The sequence below is a fragment of the Bactrocera tryoni genome, chromosome 1, assembly GCF_016617805.1.
Source record: "Bactrocera tryoni isolate S06 chromosome 1, CSIRO_BtryS06_freeze2, whole genome shotgun sequence".
NCBI classification, from domain to species: domain Eukaryota; kingdom Metazoa; phylum Arthropoda; class Insecta; order Diptera; family Tephritidae; genus Bactrocera; species Bactrocera tryoni.
In genome coordinates, this window is record NC_052499.1 from 166,494 (window position 1) to 186,825 (window position 20,332).

Below are 20,332 nucleotides of genomic sequence, written 5' to 3' on the forward strand. Positions count from 1 at the left end.
ATTTTATAAATTTCCCAACTTCATTTTTAACATTAACAGAAAGCTTTTTCTTAAATACGATTGCAAATCAGAATATAATGTGTATGTGTTTTTCTGTTAAAGGACATTTATTGACATTGATTAAGCTTAAACGGTTGATCCAACTGCTCTTAAATGTGAAGCGCGTTTCGATATTAGACCTGGCAAATGGTTTTAAAGTAGTTAAGTAATTAGCTAGTTTTGAGAGCACCTTACTCCCTTATTTCACATAACTGCAACCGCAAGATTTAATTCAAAGAGTTGAAAGACACATACATAAAGCAGACTGACACAAATTAAACTAAATTCTACTTAAATAAACAATATTACAATATATTACATAATTATAATCACACGTTTGCTGTTCCAACCTTGTAAAGACCACCAATTTACAAAATTAATTGATTAATTAATTAAAATTAATACCTGGAATTAAGAGCGAAATTCGCTTACTTACTATATATGTACGTGTATCTATAACTCAGTTGACTCATACTTGTGCGGTGATACATGTGTTGCACAGAACAGCCAGTGTTAAGAACAAATTTAAAACCCTTCAATCTGCTCTCAAATTTGTGACAATTTGGGAATCATCTCATCACAGTTATAAATTAAATTTTGTTTTCCGCTTTAATAATAAAATCTTTCAACAAAGTTTTGATGCATATTAATCCTTCACTATCGCCAGTGATAATTATGGTTATGACAAAGTTCAGAACTGCTTAGTCAAAATAATACTACAATTTTTGTTTATTCCAAGTAGAACGGGAGGTATCAAGATTATAATATAAAATATATATATAATACATACATTTATATACATATGTATGATACAAATTTTAAATTCTTTGAGAAATAAATAATCGGGAACGAGCATAATTTAGAGTTAGAATTACATTTGAAATTCCATTATTTAGGGATTTTTAACGATCACACATGCCATAGCGTATTAATATGTATAGTACATTATTCACATACAATTTTATGTACATATATTAATTGTTTGTTTTCATTATGATTTCCTTCTTCCTCCGCTGTACTTTTTATTACATATTAACGAACAGCAGATAAATACCCATTATTCTAATCTTAGGCATCTCCACCTCCGTTTCCTCCGCGCGTTGTGCTGCAACTACGCATCGTTGTTCCACCATATTTATTGTGGTGCAAGTGTTCGTCGCTGCGAGGTGTCATGCCATCGGAGCTCATTTGGAAATCATCATCATCCTCTTCGAAAACGGGCTTGCTAATTTTCATAGCGTCTTCTAAGCGATAACTGTTACTTTTGGGCAACGGTTGATCGTCACATTTTAGTTCACTCATTTGTATTTGGGTACAAAAGCGTTGAATGTGCTCCAAAACTTCACGCATACCCATCTCAGATGACTTTTGGCTCATGCTACGCTCCTCTGAAGAGGTTTTGTGTGGTTCCGAAGGAGGTGTTTTAATTGTGCTGCGACATGAACATGAGTTTTGTGCCTTTTCACATTCATTGACCGATGTACTTTGCTTCGATCCGCTACCTCGCTTCTCGGTATGATTTGATGGCGGAGTTGGTGCAGCAGTTGATTGGGTGTTTGAAGTAGATGCCAACATCGTATGGTGTTGGTAAAACATTTTGTCATACTCTGATTTCATGCAGAGATAGCGGAAATGGCGTGAGTTCTCCTCCCCGTAGTGCACAACCTCTGTCGGATTAATAGTATAATCAATTTTTTTGAAGTGATTTTGACACAAAACTTACTGTTATTCAAATCAGCCTGAAGTTTATTTAACATTGAGTTTGTGGATTTAAGTTCAGCAGAAAATCGATCGACTTTTGCTGATAATTCACGAAAATTACGGTTGAGTAAATCAGAGATGGATTTCTATGGAAAAAACCAATTGTAAGATGAAATTTATGCGCTCATTGAATTCGCTAAAACTTACTCCAATAGCGTTTTCAACAGTTTGACGAATGAGTTCAAAAAACTCTTCGGTATCATCATCCTTATCATCGTCATGGTTGGCGTGATGGTGACGATGGTGATTAGAATGCTCCTGAACGCGTAGATCTTTTTGCGCGGTACTATCCGCAAAGCTTGTATAGTTCTTGTTATCGTATATATTAGGCGCATTGTATATCGCCGATGGGTGACCATAGTTGCTTTTTTCTGTGCGGGCAGTCTTAGCTTTGTTACTGCTACTATGCTCTTTTTTACCATCATCGAGATTCAGTACCTTCTCGTCCTTACCAAAATATTTGTCTTGTTTGACGCTATTAGTTACCGGACGTGCACTTTTGCGACGACCTGTCGTCATACTGCTAACTCCCATTGTATTGCCGTTACTATTGACGGTTGCCGAGTTGCCAGATGTTGCTTGACAGCTGGTATTGTAAGGAGTATTGGAAGTGATAATGTATCCTCCGTACTCTCCGCGATCGCGTAAGTTCTTTGGCATGTTATTGTTTGCTTGAGATTTAATTGTGTTTGTTTCAAATTTTGACGCATACAGCTCTTCGACAGATTTCCGTGGCCGTTGTCTTACCATTTTATTGAAGGAGTTCCGAATAAATACCTCTTAAAAATATACGAATACTGTTATTTGTGATCTGATCTTGCGATTCTTCAGCTAGGGAAAGACCATAGAATTGTGCGATGCCGAAATGATTTTGTAGCTGACCTGATCACTTGATTACAAGGATATGGTGTGTAACAAAGAAGGAGATAAATGTTAGTAGCAAATTATTTCTCTGAGACTATTTAACAATTTTTTTTTCTTTTTTGACGAAAATGTCAGTTTACGTTTCCTTGAAATGTGTCTGAAAAATAAAAAAATAAACTGCAGTAGAGAATTCAAAGTATACACCAGATAGCGCTAGATAAGTCTTTATATGTAGACAATGTCTACTAGACATATGTATATAATACCGTTGTAAAGGAACTGGACGTGGTTATTATCCGATTTTAACCATTTTTACAGTGTATGAAGGCGTAGAAGGCTTCTTCTCACCAAGTTTGGTTGTGTCTGTGACGTTAACTATTATGATCTGTAGCAACATTTTGGAAAAGTATAAAAATCAATGAAAGTGTTAAGTGTTTACGATTTACGATTAATAATAGTCAACGAAAATAGCAATTCTTTAAACATCTTTATTCAAAAAAATTTAAACAATTTAATAGCTAACAATGTCCTGGAATTTAACCCTTTGCTAGTATTATGTGACATAAATATCAACCTGGTAAACCATTGGGCTGTCAATTATGACGAGCTAATCACTGGCATGATTACGAATTTCTCTATCACCAAATGTAGAATGTCTATGAAGCAACACATGCATACACATGTTACATCTTCATTTAGATAAATTTAAAAGATAATGAGAGCTTCTACCAAACGGGACAGGAAAAGTAAAACTGTTAAAAACTGTTCTTATATATTTGGAGTCTATTTTAAAATATTAATTGTAAGAATGAATCCTAAATGGATGATCGGTATCTTTTAATAAATTATTTATATGTGTGTTTTGTTTTGTATTTACACTGAGTTGAATTTTTCCAGTTTTTATACATAAATGCAAATTCAGAACTATTTTTTAATCTTATTCTTACCCTTAGCACTTAGTGTAATGATCACCTTAGCTGCAGCATTCACAAGAATTAGATGACTTTTGCCTTCCTTGCTTATAAGTATTTATTCTTGTTATTTTTCTATAATGTGTAAAGTGAAGGTATGTTCGCTTCGAAAGTAGACATATCATTTTTTGAAGTCTTTTATAGTAAGTCATTGTATTCTTTACATAGAAACTTCACCCCTACCACAATACATATGTACATACATATAGCACCCAATGGTCTTATGTTACAGAGGCCAGTGCACTTTTGCTCCAGAGACAATGTAAATACATTATGAACATATGTACGTATGTATGAATTTATATTCTTAACGATATCACCGTGACAACAGAAAGCGATGCCAAACATTGTTATGTTGCACGAGAGATATATAGTAGCTTTTCTACATATGTATGTATGTATACGGTGATACATATGTATGTATGTATATTCACAAAATCATAACGACAAATTTTGTCTCAATAGGCTCACTGCTTATGCAATAATTTAACTGTGCGCATATAACTATTATTGCTACAAGTATTTATTGGTCTTTTAAAACAATTAAAACCGACCTTAACGATAAGGGAGCATGCGCTGTATGCCATGTTCACTCTTTTTAGTTGAGCTTAAATTTGGTGAAGCGTTAAGTCTGTCTCACTCAAATGCTACAAATTAACTGGCAAACGCAGGGCAATGTAACAATGAAAACAAGCCGTACAACAGTTAAAATTCCACTCCAGGTAAAAAGGTACCAAAAAGCGGAACAACTTGCTTGTCGCGAAAACAGTGAAGGTAATTACTGGTGTTTACATTAACCGGTCAATATTCTAGGCAAATGGAAATATAGACCTAGTGAATTTTCTGATTTGCGTTAGTCTAAATATTCAAAGTGAGCCACCAATATCAACATTCACGAAACTTATTATGACTAGTATTACCTATTGATTTTTAAATGGAACCATAGGCGTGTGCCCTAAAATAAATCAAATTTGATAGAAAAATTATTAATGAAAAACAAAGTGATGTACGTTAACTATTTTACTTTCGTATGCAGATACTAGCGAACGTAAATACATGTGTATGTACATACATATCTCAGTTACACTTGTAATATATACAGCTGCAAGAGTTAATAAGGCACACAAATTATTTACAATGCTAATTAGAATAAACAAAAATTAATTTTCAAAATTGATCAAGTAACTACAAATGTGCTGTGATATTTGTATGAAATAGTAACACATCAACATTTTTATACGAGATTTATTAAAGATATTAAGTGATTTTCACCTTTCGTCGGCGCGTGCATTATTTCATAAATTGGCATTACATACTTACATGCATACATATATAGTATGTGCGAAATTATTACTAAATGCAAAGCAACAAGGCATTGCATACATATTCAAATATGCTCCCTCAGAAATGATGTTTTTGTGCAATATACATACATAGGGAGAAATATTGTAAATAAGTATGTAAAAAACAAAAGCTTTTCTACACGGTTATGTAAATTTACCTATACAGGTATGTACCTGTAAATATTCGTATTTTTCAAACTTGCAGTTGTGATCAGAAATCAACCCTTCGAAGGTAATACCAATTCCGTGCATGATTGAACGGGTTAAAGTGCGCACACAGTTTGTATGTACATACATATACATATGTATGTATGAATATTTGTTTACAAATTTACGGAAATGTGCGTTTACATCATTACCGACTATAACAACTAATTATTCCGAGCGGTTAAATAATGTTAAAGGACTAACTTATTTTGGTGGGAGGTTAATCAATGCCATAAGCAATTTGATGAGTACTTGCAAAAAAAGGACTCTAGGTCATAACATAAAGAACTTTGGTTTGGAACTGTGGTAATATCAACTCTGTTTTTAATATAAAAGTAAATTATGGGTTCTCCCCCTTATATGTACTCGGGGAAAATTACAAAAAATGCAGTTTTGGTTCAATCAGAAGTAATTGTTTGACAAAACTTTTGGAAATCAAAAATATATTAAAGATTCTACGTCAAGAAAAAGTCACAAGAAGCCTTATCCTATAAGACAATATTAAAAAAAGGCTTTCTTTTAGTGTATAGTATATCAGAGTATTTTCACTCGTACATTAAATCATTGATCGTAAATCATTGTGCTAGTCAGCTACAGAATTATATAAATATAAAAAACAAACTTATGTAAGAATATCGAAAAAATATATTTTTTACATATGCACATACTAGATAATATCATTCAAAACTAGTTTTTATGTACTTTATAAACTGGCACAAATAGTAGTTGGTATACGGACCCTGTAGGAAATATAAGGCTTTTAACCGCATAGATGCAAGTGCATAGATAAGGAGAATTGACAATTGTGTTTTGGTCAAATTAGGTCGAAATGTTTCGATGTTCTTTTCCTGTGGGTACTGGCATCCAATTGCTGCAAGCCTAATGCGATTACAGTGAAAACTAAACTTGGAAAATAGAATAGGAAACAAATAACCTACAGAACACCTTTATATGTGCTTATAATTATGTATGTATGTGTGTATACAAAAATGTATGTATTTATTCAAAAAAATATTCAGTTAGATTTGCCAGGAGAAAAACAATACCGCGAAAGAAAAGATGGAAGGAAAAATGTAAAACCGTCAGAACTATTTGTATAACTTAGTTAGAAGCGGCCTACATAAACATATTACTATTACTATTAGTAAAATTGATTTATTCAGTATTTTTCACTGTTATCTTATATTACTAGTAGACTGCATTTGAATAAGAAGTAAAATAAATGAACTGAAATTGCTGAGATAAAAAGATATGTTTTGCAGAATAAGTGGTAAGTGTCATCAAATTTTTGTCGCTAATTAACGTCTTTTGAAACTTACACAATTTATTTTCAGTATTAATGTTGACCCTCACTGTGGCCAATATTTGCATTTTTTATTCAGTATGCGTTTCCGCGCAAGGAGCTACTGATTTGCTGAAAATTACAAAACCAACGCCGAGAATTATTTCAAAAGGATCGTCAGTAAGAGCAACAGTTCCAAGTACTCTACAAGCGACTGGTTCGTCTACTACAGAGGCAAATCCAGCGACATCTGTAGTACCTGAAATTTGCATACATGGTGTAAAAATTTACTCAACCGACAAGCATGAAACCCATAATATACAATACGAACGAGATTTCGTGCAAGTCCGTGAAGGTGATGCTATGCTCAGCATATTGACGGCAGATGTTGCTTCACCTCTTTTTGTAATTGATCGGATCAACAGAGCAAATCTCTTGGACGCAGACTTTGAAATTGGGAAGTAAATTGGATATTTGCTTTTATCTAGCTACATATACATATGTATATATTGTTTACGTTTTTTATTTAACTATACAGGAGTTCGTGCTATATTGATCGAAGATGAATCTTTTGCTGAAAACTTACTTATGCAAGAGGTACAATATCTTCAGCAGTGCATTGCTCATGCTATTGGTATCTTTGTCGATTATGATTTGTACAAGAATTCCGAGCAATTCATCAAAGATCTAGAGTACAACATTTGGCCCATACTTCCACCTCGTATGTATGTACTGCCAAAAGTAGCACATCTGTTACACCAAATGCCTTGGGCGGGAAGTATAGCATCTGTAGAAATTGTTACTGAAAATTTAGATACTTATAATGAGTTTATTGAGGCTGTGCGTCACGAACACATGTGCCTTATGCATTTCAAGAGCGACAATAATATTTACATTCTCTTTGGAAATAAGTTGATGAGGCATTTTGAAGATAATAGCACTATTTTTGCAATATCCACTGATCGCACAGATCGTACTTTTCTAACAGGTGTGTATAGTAAAAATTAGAAAACACATTTACGTACATCTATGAGTACATGCATTATTATTTAATTTAAGATCTCCCAGATAAGTCGTATATACTTATGGAAAGTGAAGTAGATCCTGATAAAATTGAGGAAAATTCCACAATGCTTGCAACAGAGGAGACTTTAAGGGACAATTTGATTCAACCGTCGAGGGTTTTTGCTTTCGCTCGGCCCATGCTGGAAATCGTCCGTTGGCTAAAGGGATCATTAATGCGTAACTGTAAGCGGGAACAAAACATGTTTGTACTTGAGTCTTGCTTAAACTTCCTAAATTTTATTGGTGATTGGCAAACACCTGAGAATCGTCAATATTACGAACCTGTTAAACTTTTGGAGTTATTACACATGCAACGATTTACTTCGTTTTTGAACTTTAAAATGTTTCAAAAACGCAACAAAAACCCTAACGAAAGAGCAACGCCTAGTCAAGATAACGCAGATCTTCAAGAGATTGCTTCTCAAAACTTTATTACTAACATAACTACGTTTTATCATTACAATCAAGCTAATAGCAGTAGCCTAGAGTTAAAACCTAAATTTGGTCAGGTTTTCAACTGTCAGTATAGTGCGGGAGAGAATAGGCGGTATCCATTTTTATTTGATGGAGAGTCAGTGATGTTTTGGAGAATTAAGCCGGATGCATGGGTAGCCACGGGAATGACTGCCGCTATTCTTGGCCTAATAATTACCTTGGCCATATTAGTATTTATTGTTGTTCGAATATCATTGGGTGACGTATTCGAAGGCAATCCCGTTACATCGATCTTATTGCTGCTCTCTATGATTTTGTTATTCACATCTTTTGTACCTTTCTCTTTGGAGTATATCGGTGAACATAAAAACTCGCACGTGACTTTTGAAGATGCCGCCACACTAAACACGCTTTGCGCTGTACGCGTTTTTATTATGACTTTCGCCTATTGCTTGACTTTTTCACTATTACTTTGTCGGGCTGTTATGCTCGCTTCGATAGGTTCAGAGGGCGGGTTTTTGTCTCATGTCAATGGCTATATTCAGGCTGTAATCTGTATTTTCAGTGTACTCGTACAGCTGGGTATGTCAGTTCAATTATTAGTCATTATGCATGTCGCAACGGAGAGTATATCATGTGAAAATATGTACTATGGCCATTGGTTATGGGTTTTGGTTGGATATGATTTCATGTTACTTATGGGCATTGTGGGCTTGGTTCCTTTTATCTATCGCTCACAACGGAATTATCGCGAAGGTATTCTTATTGTTATTGGTGCTGTGCTGACTTTCGCAATTTGGATCGTTTGGATTGGAATGTCACTCTTAGGCGATGAGATGCGAGATGCTGCAATATCTTTAGGCCTACAAGCCACAGGTTGGGCTATTTTGATAGGTGTGCTTATACCGCGAACATTTCTAATAGTACGCGGCATTGAACGTTCGGATATTGCTCAAGCATTGCCTTCGCTCACTTCACTAGCTTTTGCGCAAAATAATCAGTACTCTTCAGAACAGGTAATTGATCATTTCTTTGTAGTATAACCTAAACAATTGTATATTCTACTTATTTCATAGAGCGTTTACGAGTGTGTTAATCCAGCTATGCGAAGTTGTTCGCAAGTGGATATAGCTCAGTCCCCAAGTGAAATCCCAACACTTCCATTACGCGGCGGTGGCCCGCGCAGACAACAATTTTTCGCAAACTTACGCCAGGCTAATGCCAATATTAACCCACAACGGCAACCGCCACGACCACAGAGGGGCAGTCCTACACGTTCAGAGTGCTCTTCTCTGCCCGGTTCACCAGAGAGCAGTAAAATAACTCGGTTTTAAACAGACAAAAGCTCCATGCAATCATATTAACTTACCAAATATACTGTTTGAATCCATTTATTTGTATCTAGTCATTCATTGTCTTTAAAGACTGTTCTTTTTATTATACATATATATACATATATATATATTAAATCGAAAATTTCGAAACATACTACATATATACATTATTAAAAAGAAATAAATGATACTGGCGTACGTATTTTTGTACTCTTGCAACAGGTTGCCACAAAGTGTAATAGTTTTGTTCACCTAAGGTAACACTTAAACTCGAGATAGATATAATGTTTTATATATATATATATGCCATTATGAATATTTTGGTATATTTAATATAAGTAACTTTTATCTAACTGGATTTGTTTGAAGCCTGCAGTAAGTACGTATAGTCCTGCCAATTATATAATATACCAAAACATAAAACAGAAATATTTCAATAGTGTTATAATATTCTAAGGTATTAACAAAATATGTTAAGGATTGATTATTACAGTTTCTCTCGATAAAGTTCCGAATTCTAATCTCCATCAGTTTCATTACATAAGTTTTACACATATGGTTATTGTTGTTGTACCATCATTGGTTTTCTGTTTTAATTTTGGCGACTTATGCACATATATTCCGCTCCACTTAGTCTCTTTGTTACATCATTCATATCAAAAATTTGTAATTTACCATAATAATGAATTAAATTAAATTGAAAGGTTTGCTTTCCTACGAAATCACGAGTATCCTTAGTTCAGATTATAGATATTTACCCAACATAAGAAAAGGAGATATTGATGTATGATATGGCAAGAAAATTCAATTTTTGTATATAATCTGGTTATAAAGTGTATTGTCTTGTTGCGGATATATTGCCGTGAACGTTTGAACAATAATATAAGAACTACATATATTTCAATTTTGTCCTGGGCTTCATTCTACTCAGCCTGTTGTTAAATCCGCTACTGTAGCAAAGTAAAATCATGTGTTTAGCATTTAAGTTCAGTATCCATACTTCGACAATTACCCTGAGCACAGTTTAAAATTCGCCGAAATTTATTTCCAAGACTTACTTTTTGCTCAAAAAACCTATATTTACAAACATATTTACCGCTAAATTTATTTACGTCAAAAATATTATTTGGGGATAATATAAGGAATTCTTATCAAACACAAAATGTTCGTATTCACAAAACCAAGTTCTCTCGAAAGATAAAACATACTTATCTCTAAAACGTCTAAAGAACACAGTTAATTCCATGTGTCGTTATTGTCTGTTATTTAGTATTGTTTATAGCAGAATGAAGAATAAAATTACTATTTGCTTAAATACGCTAATAAATTGAATAACTGCCCACAAGACAGTTCTATTCAGTATATTGAGAAAGCTTCTTAACGAAAGATTTTGACTTTTTCGTGAGTTGTTTTCGCTCCAAAAAGCTGAATTATTAAATACAATGAGAAAGCTTCCTTTTGCACGCTTTATATAAATAATAATTGATTTTGTCTGGTAACTCCTGTTCATCTCAGCTATTTTGTGGTTACTGTTATTCGACAAATTTCGTCGAGTTCAGTTTTGAACGCTATCCCGAACAATTAGGATTCAATTACACATTCGCGTAGGTAAAAGTTTTCGGTCGACGATTTTCGATGCATATATGTACATAGTATAAATTAGAAATACACTCAGAACTCAATAATAAAAAACAAAGTACGGTTAAATGATGTGAATTGAATATTTTTGAAGCAAGAATTGGAGAAATATAAATAAATTGTTTGCAAATATGTGTTGAGATTAGTTGCTTAAATCAACGTTATGATAATTGCATGTGTTTGATTTATTTGTTCGATAATAAATATAACTGTAAAATAGTGAACAATTAATTTACAGAAATTTAATTAATTAGTAATAACTGCATAAAACATATTAATTTAGTTTTAGAAAATTGTGAAAAATCATTGCCATTAAATTCGCGTTTTCAAAAGCTTTATTCCATTATCCTCGTGAAATATTTTCTCTCCCTCTCCCGTAGCGAGTGTGGTGCGTGTCCTTATACATATTAGTCACTCTCTGACATTGTATGTAGTTTTGTGTTTCGCGATTCGTTAAGTGGCATAATTCCATAACTAAAAATCCCTGCTCGAAATGCAACTAGATAGAAGAACATCAAGATTATACCAATTAAAGAACGTTTTTCTAATGGGTTATATTTGGTATATCCATAGGAATTGCAAGAACTGCGAAATGCAAAAATGTAATGAATTTAAAAAGGAATAAATCAACAATATTTGGCTTGGGTGAAAGTAACACTTGCTTCTTTTTTAGTATTATCAAAATCTGGATTTGTTACAAACATGAACAGTAATCAAGTAACTATTATTGAAGACATGAGAAATGATATTTTTCAACCAATATCTGCCCACTAACAAACCTCTTTTGGCACACTGAATTCTTACAATATCGATCCAATTCAAATATAATTTTTACGGTGTATTAATCTGAATATGCACCCCAAAAGGTAGGTCAAAGAAATTAGCACAACGACCCCAATGTGGAGCCCTAAATTATGATGCACTTTTCATTTATACAAGTGTTTATGAACAAAGCTTTCATTCATAAAAATTCAAAAAAAGTACTTTTGGAAAGAGGCGGTGAGCTGTCGTCAACTAATTGACAGAATGCCAACTGTTAAAAGCGCATGCCTGCATTATTTTAGAGAGCATTTCTTGTGTTGCTGCTGTTGTTTATATCAACTTAACGAAACTAACCTTTCACAAACAACATCACATTCACATATGTATGCTTTTCGGTTTTATTCGACAATTATATATGGTATACAATTTTATATTCTCACTGGTGCGAAATTTGTTCCTTCTTTTGCACAGAAATAAGGCGCACATTTCCCAATCCCTAATTGTTTATAAAATTATAAAAGTGTGTATAGTATATATGAACGTAGAAATCGGGGTTTTATGAACAAGCAATTAATCGTTTTGCTTGACAGAATGAGTTAAATGAAAGTACATACAATTTTTCTAAATGCTGACCAGCTGTTTAGCCATTGCTTCAAGCACGAACACCTCGAAGATAGCTGCAAATGATGTGTTCGCCGTCATTAATGCTAATCTAGATGGTAAGAACTGCAGTTTATGATCTTGAAAAAATTGTACTCTTAACGATATAATGACAAACTTTCAGATGAAAATTTTCACACTGAATTTACAAATTCTTTGGAGGCAAACACAAATACATTTCAAAGAGTATCGATGACGAAGCAATTAGCTACCAGTTCACCTACAACAAATGGTGATCGAAATGCCAGTAACTTTGTTTTAGCCCCTTTGGCCCCACTAGCTAATAATGATGCATCACTGCGGGGTAAAACCGATTCGACTGGCACTGAGGCGGATATTTGTAATACTGCAAAAGTGTTGCAAAAAAATAACAGTAATTATTTAACTTTATTGCCAAAGTCACAAGCTGCAAATAGCTTGGCCTCAATCAATTCAGCAAATGATGAAGCTTCTTTAAGAAAGACAGTGGATGATACTAATGGTCGTTCAGCGGCGCTGGAACGTGCCTACGTTCATGACGTTTATGAGAATTGTGATGAACCATCCGGCGCTATTCGACCACGAATAGCACAATTTCTAAATAATTTAGATCCTGGTGCCGTGGTGTGTGATGTCGGCTGCGGTAATGGTCGTTATCTTGCTCATGGAAATCGTTCTATTTGTACAGTTGGAGTAGATCGTTGTTATCGATTGAGCAAAGTGGCACGTGAAAAAGGAGGAGAGGTTTGTATTTCTTTTGTGGAGTCAAGCAGTTTTGATATAGCATTATAATTTATTTAAGGTTATAATGTGCGATAATTTGGAGCTACCATTTAGAGATAATTCATTTGATGCAGTTCTTTCGTTGGCTGTTGTTCATCATTTTGCTACCACTGAGCGTCGAGTAAACGCTCTCCGGGAGCTGGCACGTGTTTTGCGCATTGGTGGTCGTGTCATTATAACGGTATGGGCACTTGAACAGAGACACCGTCGTTTTGAGTCACAAGATGTTCTCATTCCATGGCAGCCTCCCAAAATTCGTAATATGAGCTGTTCGGATGAAGAGGATGATGAAAGCTTCTTACCACCTTACCATGCTTACACGGAGGACTCAACAAACTCAAGTCGTTCCGCTGGTGATGGCGATAGCTCAAGTTTATCCTCATCATCGCCTGGTGAATCCTGCTACAGTTTTGTGCGACGTGCTATTCAAGTAAGGTTCATAACCTTTACCATGTTTATGCTTCAACTTTAATCGGTTTTACTCTACAAGAGTAAATAGTTATATTTTTGGCATAAAATTAGCAAAACGGGAGCACTGCGTGAATCAGTTTCTAAAATAACCTGACTTGACGTTCAACTTAACTTAAAGCCGATTATGCACTGGAGTTAACACGTCTACCTATGTAAAGTAAATTTTTATCTGACTAGACCATTTAACTCATGGGTTAAACTTACCCGTGTAAAATATAACCGAGTAGAAGAAGTATAAACGTAGTAATAGTAAGAGTAAAAAGAAAAAGTAAAAAATTGTCATTTCTTTTCAGAAACTTGCTGCTGGTCGCAAGCATCCTTGGTTTTTGGACTCGTGGGCATCGAAAGAAACCAAAAATGATAGTAGTCTTGACTTCGAAGATGTTAAAGACTTACCAATCGAACTTCGACGACTTGAAGACTTCGAAGATTTTTACGATCCTCCACTTTCTGCAGGATTGAAGTCTCGTAGCCTTGGTAGCATCCTAAATCCACCTCCTCGCCAAATTGTGCGTTCGCGATCCAGTGTACCTAGCTTGGGCGGTACTCTCTTTCATTTGGATATGAGTTACAAATCTGGAATACCTGCATCAACCCATTCAATGCAAAACAGTCAACATTTCCATACCAAGGATTTAAGTGTAGCACCAGTTATTGTCACCAAAACCAATGTATCTCCCACAAAATCCATGAATGCAGTAATTTTGAAAAATATAAATAACAGCACTCCACTAGGTCGACGCCCAAAGCTGATAAAACAAAAACAATCATTTTGTGATGAAGAATGCCAACTGCCAGAAAATTCTTTTCATATAAAAAGTACATATAATAATCATAGTGCCAGTAATAGTTTGTATTTACGTAATCGCTGCTACTTCAACGGCAATAATATTAACGTTAACTCACAAACTCTAGGAAAAATGCCTGTTATTGATAATTTGCACCATCAATCTCCCCTTACCGCCCGCCAAATGATGCAAGCAAGTATCTTTTTACGCAAACAAAGTTCATTGAATGAAGAACTTATGGCCGTTAACCGATTGCGTGAAAAAGAGGGAGTTCGGAAACGCATTCAAAAACAGACGTCGTTAAATGAAGCATTTCTCTGTCAATCAACTACGCTTTCTAAAAAATTTCATATCATCAGAGAGAACTTCACCAAGAAAGTGAAAACTTCAACAGGTAGCTTTGAGCGGGTCACAAAAACAGGATTAAACAAATTAGTACAGAACTTTTCGTCTTATATATCACCAGGCACAATTAATTCCGATCTGACGGAAAAAGTAATCAGCGAGAGTCAAGAAAACAGTGCCGAACAGTCACATTCAAACGTTCCAAAATGCAATAAATATCACCATCATCATCATTATCAGTATGCTCAACACCAGCAATCATTAAATCTCCAAAATTACCAATGTCAATCACGTACCTTCATAAACACCCACGAAACAGGTTCACAGGCATCACATTATCAAAAACAATTGTCGGTCGGTAGTGTAGTCAACAAATATGCTGGTCCAGTCACATATTGCAACAATGCAGAGTGTTCTAACTCGGGCTGTTATTGCAGTACATACCACTATGTGGGTTGTAATACCTTTTCCACTACTAACGATGGTTTTGAAAATATGGATGGGGAGTCACGTCGACACTCTAAAGAGTCCGGTTCAGATTCTTCTAAGGACAGCAGCTTGCAGTCGGATACAAGTATTGAGTCTGAAGATAGTTTTGCCTCAGTTATTTTCATACCGAAGCCAGAACAGCAACAGCAGCAACTTAACTATCATCAAAGTTCAAATTCGAGTTCAAGTAATTCGTCGTCCAGTAACGGTGGAGGGGGATGTCGCACTTACGGAAGTTGTTGCCAACACAAAAATGACACGTGTAAAATTCAAAACAATGACAATACCGCGAACTGTTTAACATGTCTAAAGCATCTGCAACAGCCGCATCATCAAAGATTGTCCTCCGTACCCACTTCACCTATGATTTTGCCATGTCCCCCAACACCAGCGCACTCTCCTGCTGCTATACAAGCTGTAATAACATCGCCTCCAAGGACAGTTGCAACTGTGACGGCAGCTATGGCAATGCTTACTCTACCTTCAGACAATAAAAATGGAAACTTAGATGATAATTCAACGGCATTCTCCAAAATTAATATGAAAAATATTAAGGATCGATTCGATTTTGATGAGGATCTTATCAAACAACACGAAAAGGATACAGCTCAACATCAGCAGGAAGATATGGAATGTAAAATAACACGGCATATTGTAAAGAACTTACCTCCTATACCTAAATTTCGCAAACAATCTTTACAACCAATACGTCAAAGTTTTCCAATCGTACGACGGTCATCTGCAACATCCAGTTCATCTATACCAAATATGCCCAAATTAATGTCTCTAGAACTTTTCAATCCGGCTACTGACGATCTAGACAGCGATTCGAGCGAGGCATCCACTCCAAACTCAATTGATAGTGTTATTAGTACTGGAAAATCGAATTCTACGACAACGACCATAGAGCAAAGTGAAAATATGAAATCGTCTCCTAATTTTGAACAAGATGGGAGCGATGGTTTACTTTTTGAGCGTACTGTTAAGACAAAAAAACAACAATATCAAGAAGAACAACTGAAAACCAATAACGATATTCCACATAACATATTTTTAAATGAAGAAGACAGTTGTCCTATACCACCGAACAAAGGCAACATTAACCTAAGTTCGAATTCTCTACAAAGGAAAGAACAAGATTTTGTTGGGTTTGCTGAACAGCTCAATATACAGTTGATGCGAAAAATTGAGGACAAAAACGATGTTGATGAATGCGTAAGTTTAGAAATCACGAGCGAATGTGGGGATCCTTCAGATGCACACATTAATGTAAATAAGAAGCGCAGCAATGAATTGCGAGATTTGTCAGCAATTCGTGAGGAACTTCGAGAACGACGTTTAATGCTCGCAAATCTTTCTACGCAGCCAAGCTTACAACAATCGCCCACTTCTTCTACATCGTCTTTATCTTCACAGACACGCAGTTTTACTATTCATGAGGAAAACGAAGAAGAAAGTGATGAACGAAGTTACTCTCTGCAACTCTATGAAAACTGTAAAATATCCAAAATTAATTATAAACGTAATCGCCCATATAATTTGAATCCAGAAACCGCTTATCTGTTGCAAGACGAAGGTGATATCTTTGATGAAGAAGAAGAAAATGAGCTTGGCCACTTGTTTAAACATCATCACTCGATTGGTCAAGAAACTCAGTATCAAGCCAAAGATGAGGTCCAAATATATCCTAAAGCCATAGAAAGGGCTCCCAGATGTGATACTATAGAATTGGAAGTGGCAGCTGAGAAGGAAGGCTATTTCGAAATTAAAGATCAACATGAAAACAAAGAAACTCAAAAATCTCTCCAAAATCGACAATCAACAGAATCATGGGGCAATTCTAATAGTTCTGCCGGTTCGCTTGAGAGTCCTTCTCAAGGAGGATCGACAACACACCACCGTTATTATCATGTTTTTCGCGAGGGAGAGCTTGATGCATTAATCAACCACCATGTAGCTAGTCTGCATATAGTCTCCTCATACTATGAACGATCTAGTTGGTGTGTAGTTGCTGAAAAAGTTCAGGTCTGGACTATATAAATAACATCTAAAACTTCATATAAAATGAAAATAGAAAAGAATAGTAAATAACCGCGGGCCAACTAGTAATAGCCTTTGAAAATTCCGCCTCTTTACTCGTGCATAAATTTTATGTGTATATGTGCAAACGGAATTGCTAGTGTGTTCACACGTTCTAGTTCTAATTCAGCATAGATTCTAATGCTTAATAAGTATATCTCGAATATGCATACACATAAACTCCTGAGCTTACATCGAACGAAATAGTCGCAACGAATATTTATATTTAATAAGTAGATATTCATAGCTCATCGCTTAACATATTCTCATCATAAATATGGAAGTACATATTTATGTAAATACTGGTGCTTAAGTTTATTTTGGTATTAACGAATTCATAGATATTTTACGTTTAATTCGAGCGCAGCTTTTCATTAAAGCAATGATTAATTATTAAGCTAGTGAGCAAATTCTTAACGAATATGAAATTGTAAATACATGTTTCGTAACACCACTAGCTACTACTAGATAAAATATAGAAAGATGTAGAAAGTGCAACTTTTTATGAAAGCCTCTATTTATAATTGTACATAAATTTACCTGATACTATAAGATTATTTTTAACTAGGCGTGATTATTTTTCACAATCATTTGCAATACGAGTCCATAGTTAATTTTGATTACTTCGCTGTAGTTTTTCATCCAATGCATGGCGTTGTGTCTATCAGTTTGTCCATATTATAAAGAAAAAGTAACAGTGTTACTAACATTGGAATTTAAAGCGCACGATCATTTATAAAATACCGTTTTCGTAAGAGTTTTAACTTGTTTTTATTAAAAGTAAAAAAAAAAAAACAAATTATAATATATTCAAAATAACACAAACAAAACTTTATTGCTCATAACAACTGGAAAAGCTTTAACTCTTACAACAATAGTACTTAAAAATAATACTTTTTTTTAAATATTTGTAGTCTCTGATTCTTCTCTGCATAATATATAAATTGGCTCACCATTTTCAACCAATTTTCATAAAGTTACAAGTTATATTTCTAATTTCGTTGAAAGGGTTTACCCTCGTTGGAAAAAAAAATGTTGTGCAAACCTTTTTATGGTGATACAGGGTATTCAAGTTTTGTTCATCTAACGATTGTTTGCAAGACCAACGACTAATTGAGACACATTTAGAGTTGTAATATATATAAACGATGTCGGATGTTCCGACCATTTTGGGTCCAATGTAGATATCAGCCAAACTTGTTGAGAGCTACTTTCTTTAGATCATTTTCATACACTGTGAAAATGGATAAGTGAAAGGAGATAATCACGTCTACTCCTCATACGTTTATGTGGAAAACTATTAAAAGTGCGACAGCTTACTAACTAAATACGTTGATCACATCCATGACACACAAGGGCCTCATAGCACCCGTTGCCAAATTGGAAAAGTAATTGACCAGTTTTGTGTACATTCAAGTATAATGCCATCTCACGTCAAAGAATAATAATCGGACAATAACTTTCAAATCACCCGATACTGAATTTGTGGGCAACAATGCTTAAGGCTCCCGAAAATTTCGGTCAAACTGTAAGATATGTTATTGACATACAGAGCGAACTTATTTCCGATAACAATGTGATCTAGTCCTCATATACTTAACATAAAGATTTTACAACTTCCGGTTAACATTAAACCGTCAATATCGGCGAATATGTAAGTTATCGAATATACATATGTATTATTGTGTATTTCAAAAATTTGTGAAATTATTCAACGAATTGCCCAAGCTCCCACATATTCGTTATTCTGGCATATTTATGCCGAATATGTCGGTTAGTGTTTGAGTTACATTCATAAAAATAATATATATTTTCCCGCTTTCTGACCACGTAAATTGCAAGAGTTTAAAATGTTCGGTTAAACCCGAATTTATAAATGGATACTAATAGGATGAATGGTGTGGCGTTAAAAAAAAAACAAAATTGGATATTCATAAGTAAGATGGTGGTTTAAAAAAGGAGTAAATCTGATGCTCAAAACACTAATTTGGCAACTTTTATACATAGAGTATGTGACTCAATATGTTTGGTGTGTTCTTTAGAGTGACATAGTTAGTCGATTATATTATGTATGCTGATCTTATAGAATAATATGTAAGTCCGAATGTTGTTGCGTGTAGTGATATTTATTTCGAACCAATAAACGTATTACTTAAAATTCTTTAGAATTATAATAATTAGTCTTTTAGTATTTAAATATTAAGATAAACGTATAATCATAAATAAAATTGATTTAATAGAAAAGAGTGTAAAAAATTTAGAAATAGTACGATGATACATAAATTACAACACTACATTTTGATTAAAACATTAAAACCATGTACTCAAAAACTGAATATATGTTATCTAAAACTTTTCCGAATAAATTCCTTCTTAAATGAAGTGTTTGTTCTTTGTTTTGAAATAGATTTTTTACTATGTGATCTAGCGATTATTCCACCTTTCATTGAAAGTCTTAGAGATGATCTGCGGTTGTTGCAAAAATTTGTTTTTTTTTTTTTCATTTTACTTGTGACAAACGTGGATAACAGGTTACTTAAGATAAAAAGCACCTGTGGTGGGAATATCTAGTGACACCTTCATAACTGTTTAAAAGTTTGTCATGGCTTGTTCATTACATTTTTTCGTATTAAAATTTAAAATCTGAGCATTAGAATCGTTAAGCATGTTGAATCTGGTCGAAGCTGATGATCGATTACTGCTGTTACAATGATGTTCACTCTATTGTGAGTTAAATATTAGTTACAGTGCGGTAAAGAAGTTAAATAGATATATATTTTGAATGGATTTGAAAAATATTTTGAACAGGTTAATACAAGGGCTTTTAGCATTTGATAAACTCAGGATCACTTGGTGGGTATGTTTGTATTTGACAACAGTAAGTATACTTTGAATTATATCTTAATACCATTTAGAAAGCTTGCATATAAGATCACTAGAAGTTGTGAAAAGTTCAATAATTTTTTTTATATAAGAGACCTTATAGTAAAACCATCTGTTAAAAGCAAGGTCACTAAAAGTTAAATCTACCCTTACC

General features: G+C 34.3%; 3 protein-coding genes across 17 annotated transcripts; 2 read left to right on the plus strand and 1 right to left on the minus strand.

The window, feature by feature from the left end:
* Window position 1: 1 nt before the first annotated feature.
* On the minus strand, window positions 2–10,657 carry LOC120767015. 3 transcript variants are annotated; one of them, XM_040092844.1, is made up of 5 exons: window positions 4,190–4,265; window positions 2,931–3,049; window positions 1,948–2,821; window positions 1,763–1,886; window positions 2–1,706 (listed from the first exon to the last, which is right to left on the minus strand). In XM_040092844.1, the coding sequence occupies exons 3-5, from the start codon at window positions 2,548–2,550 to the stop codon at window positions 1,108–1,110; spliced, it is 1,326 nt and encodes a 441-aa protein (XP_039948778.1). In that variant the 5' UTR covers window positions 2,551–2,821; window positions 2,931–3,049; window positions 4,190–4,265; the 3' UTR covers window positions 2–1,107. The 3 variants fall into 3 exon arrangements, with proteins under 3 accessions (XP_039948778.1, XP_039948780.1, XP_039948779.1); XM_040092846.1 differs by lacking the exons at window positions 2,931–3,049; window positions 4,190–4,265 and adding an exon at window positions 10,510–10,657; XM_040092845.1 differs by lacking the exons at window positions 2,931–3,049; window positions 4,190–4,265 and adding an exon at window positions 3,612–3,694.
* On the plus strand, window positions 4,320–9,455 carry LOC120767013 (protein bride of sevenless). Of its 5 annotated transcripts, none has more exons than XM_040092836.1 (6): window positions 4,320–4,409; window positions 6,381–6,455; window positions 6,520–6,924; window positions 7,006–7,455; window positions 7,527–8,983; window positions 9,044–9,455. In XM_040092836.1, the coding sequence occupies exons 2-6, from the start codon at window positions 6,437–6,439 to the stop codon at window positions 9,299–9,301; spliced, it is 2,589 nt and encodes an 862-aa protein (XP_039948770.1). In that variant the 5' UTR covers window positions 4,320–4,409; window positions 6,381–6,436; the 3' UTR covers window positions 9,302–9,455. The 5 variants fall into 5 exon arrangements, with proteins under 5 accessions (XP_039948770.1, XP_039948771.1, XP_039948774.1 ...); XM_040092837.1 differs by having other exon boundaries at window positions 4,325–4,409; window positions 6,378–6,455; XM_040092840.1 differs by lacking the exon at window positions 4,320–4,409 and adding an exon at window positions 4,486–4,506.
* Window positions 10,658–10,850: 193 nt separating the features above from the next.
* LOC120767820 lies at window positions 10,851–19,213 on the plus strand. Of its 9 annotated transcripts, none has more exons than XM_040094105.1 (5): window positions 10,851–10,997; window positions 12,173–12,420; window positions 12,486–13,084; window positions 13,143–13,553; window positions 13,888–19,213. In XM_040094105.1, exons 2-5 carry the CDS (start codon window positions 12,327–12,329, stop codon window positions 17,254–17,256), a joined length of 4,473 nt encoding a protein of 1,490 aa, XP_039950039.1. In that variant the 5' UTR covers window positions 10,851–10,997; window positions 12,173–12,326; the 3' UTR covers window positions 17,257–19,213. The 9 variants fall into 9 exon arrangements, with proteins under 9 accessions (XP_039950039.1, XP_039950062.1, XP_039950078.1 ...); XM_040094128.1 differs by having other exon boundaries at window positions 12,232–12,420; XM_040094144.1 differs by having other exon boundaries at window positions 10,858–10,946; window positions 12,232–12,420.
* Window positions 19,214–20,332: the final 1,119 nt, after the last annotated feature.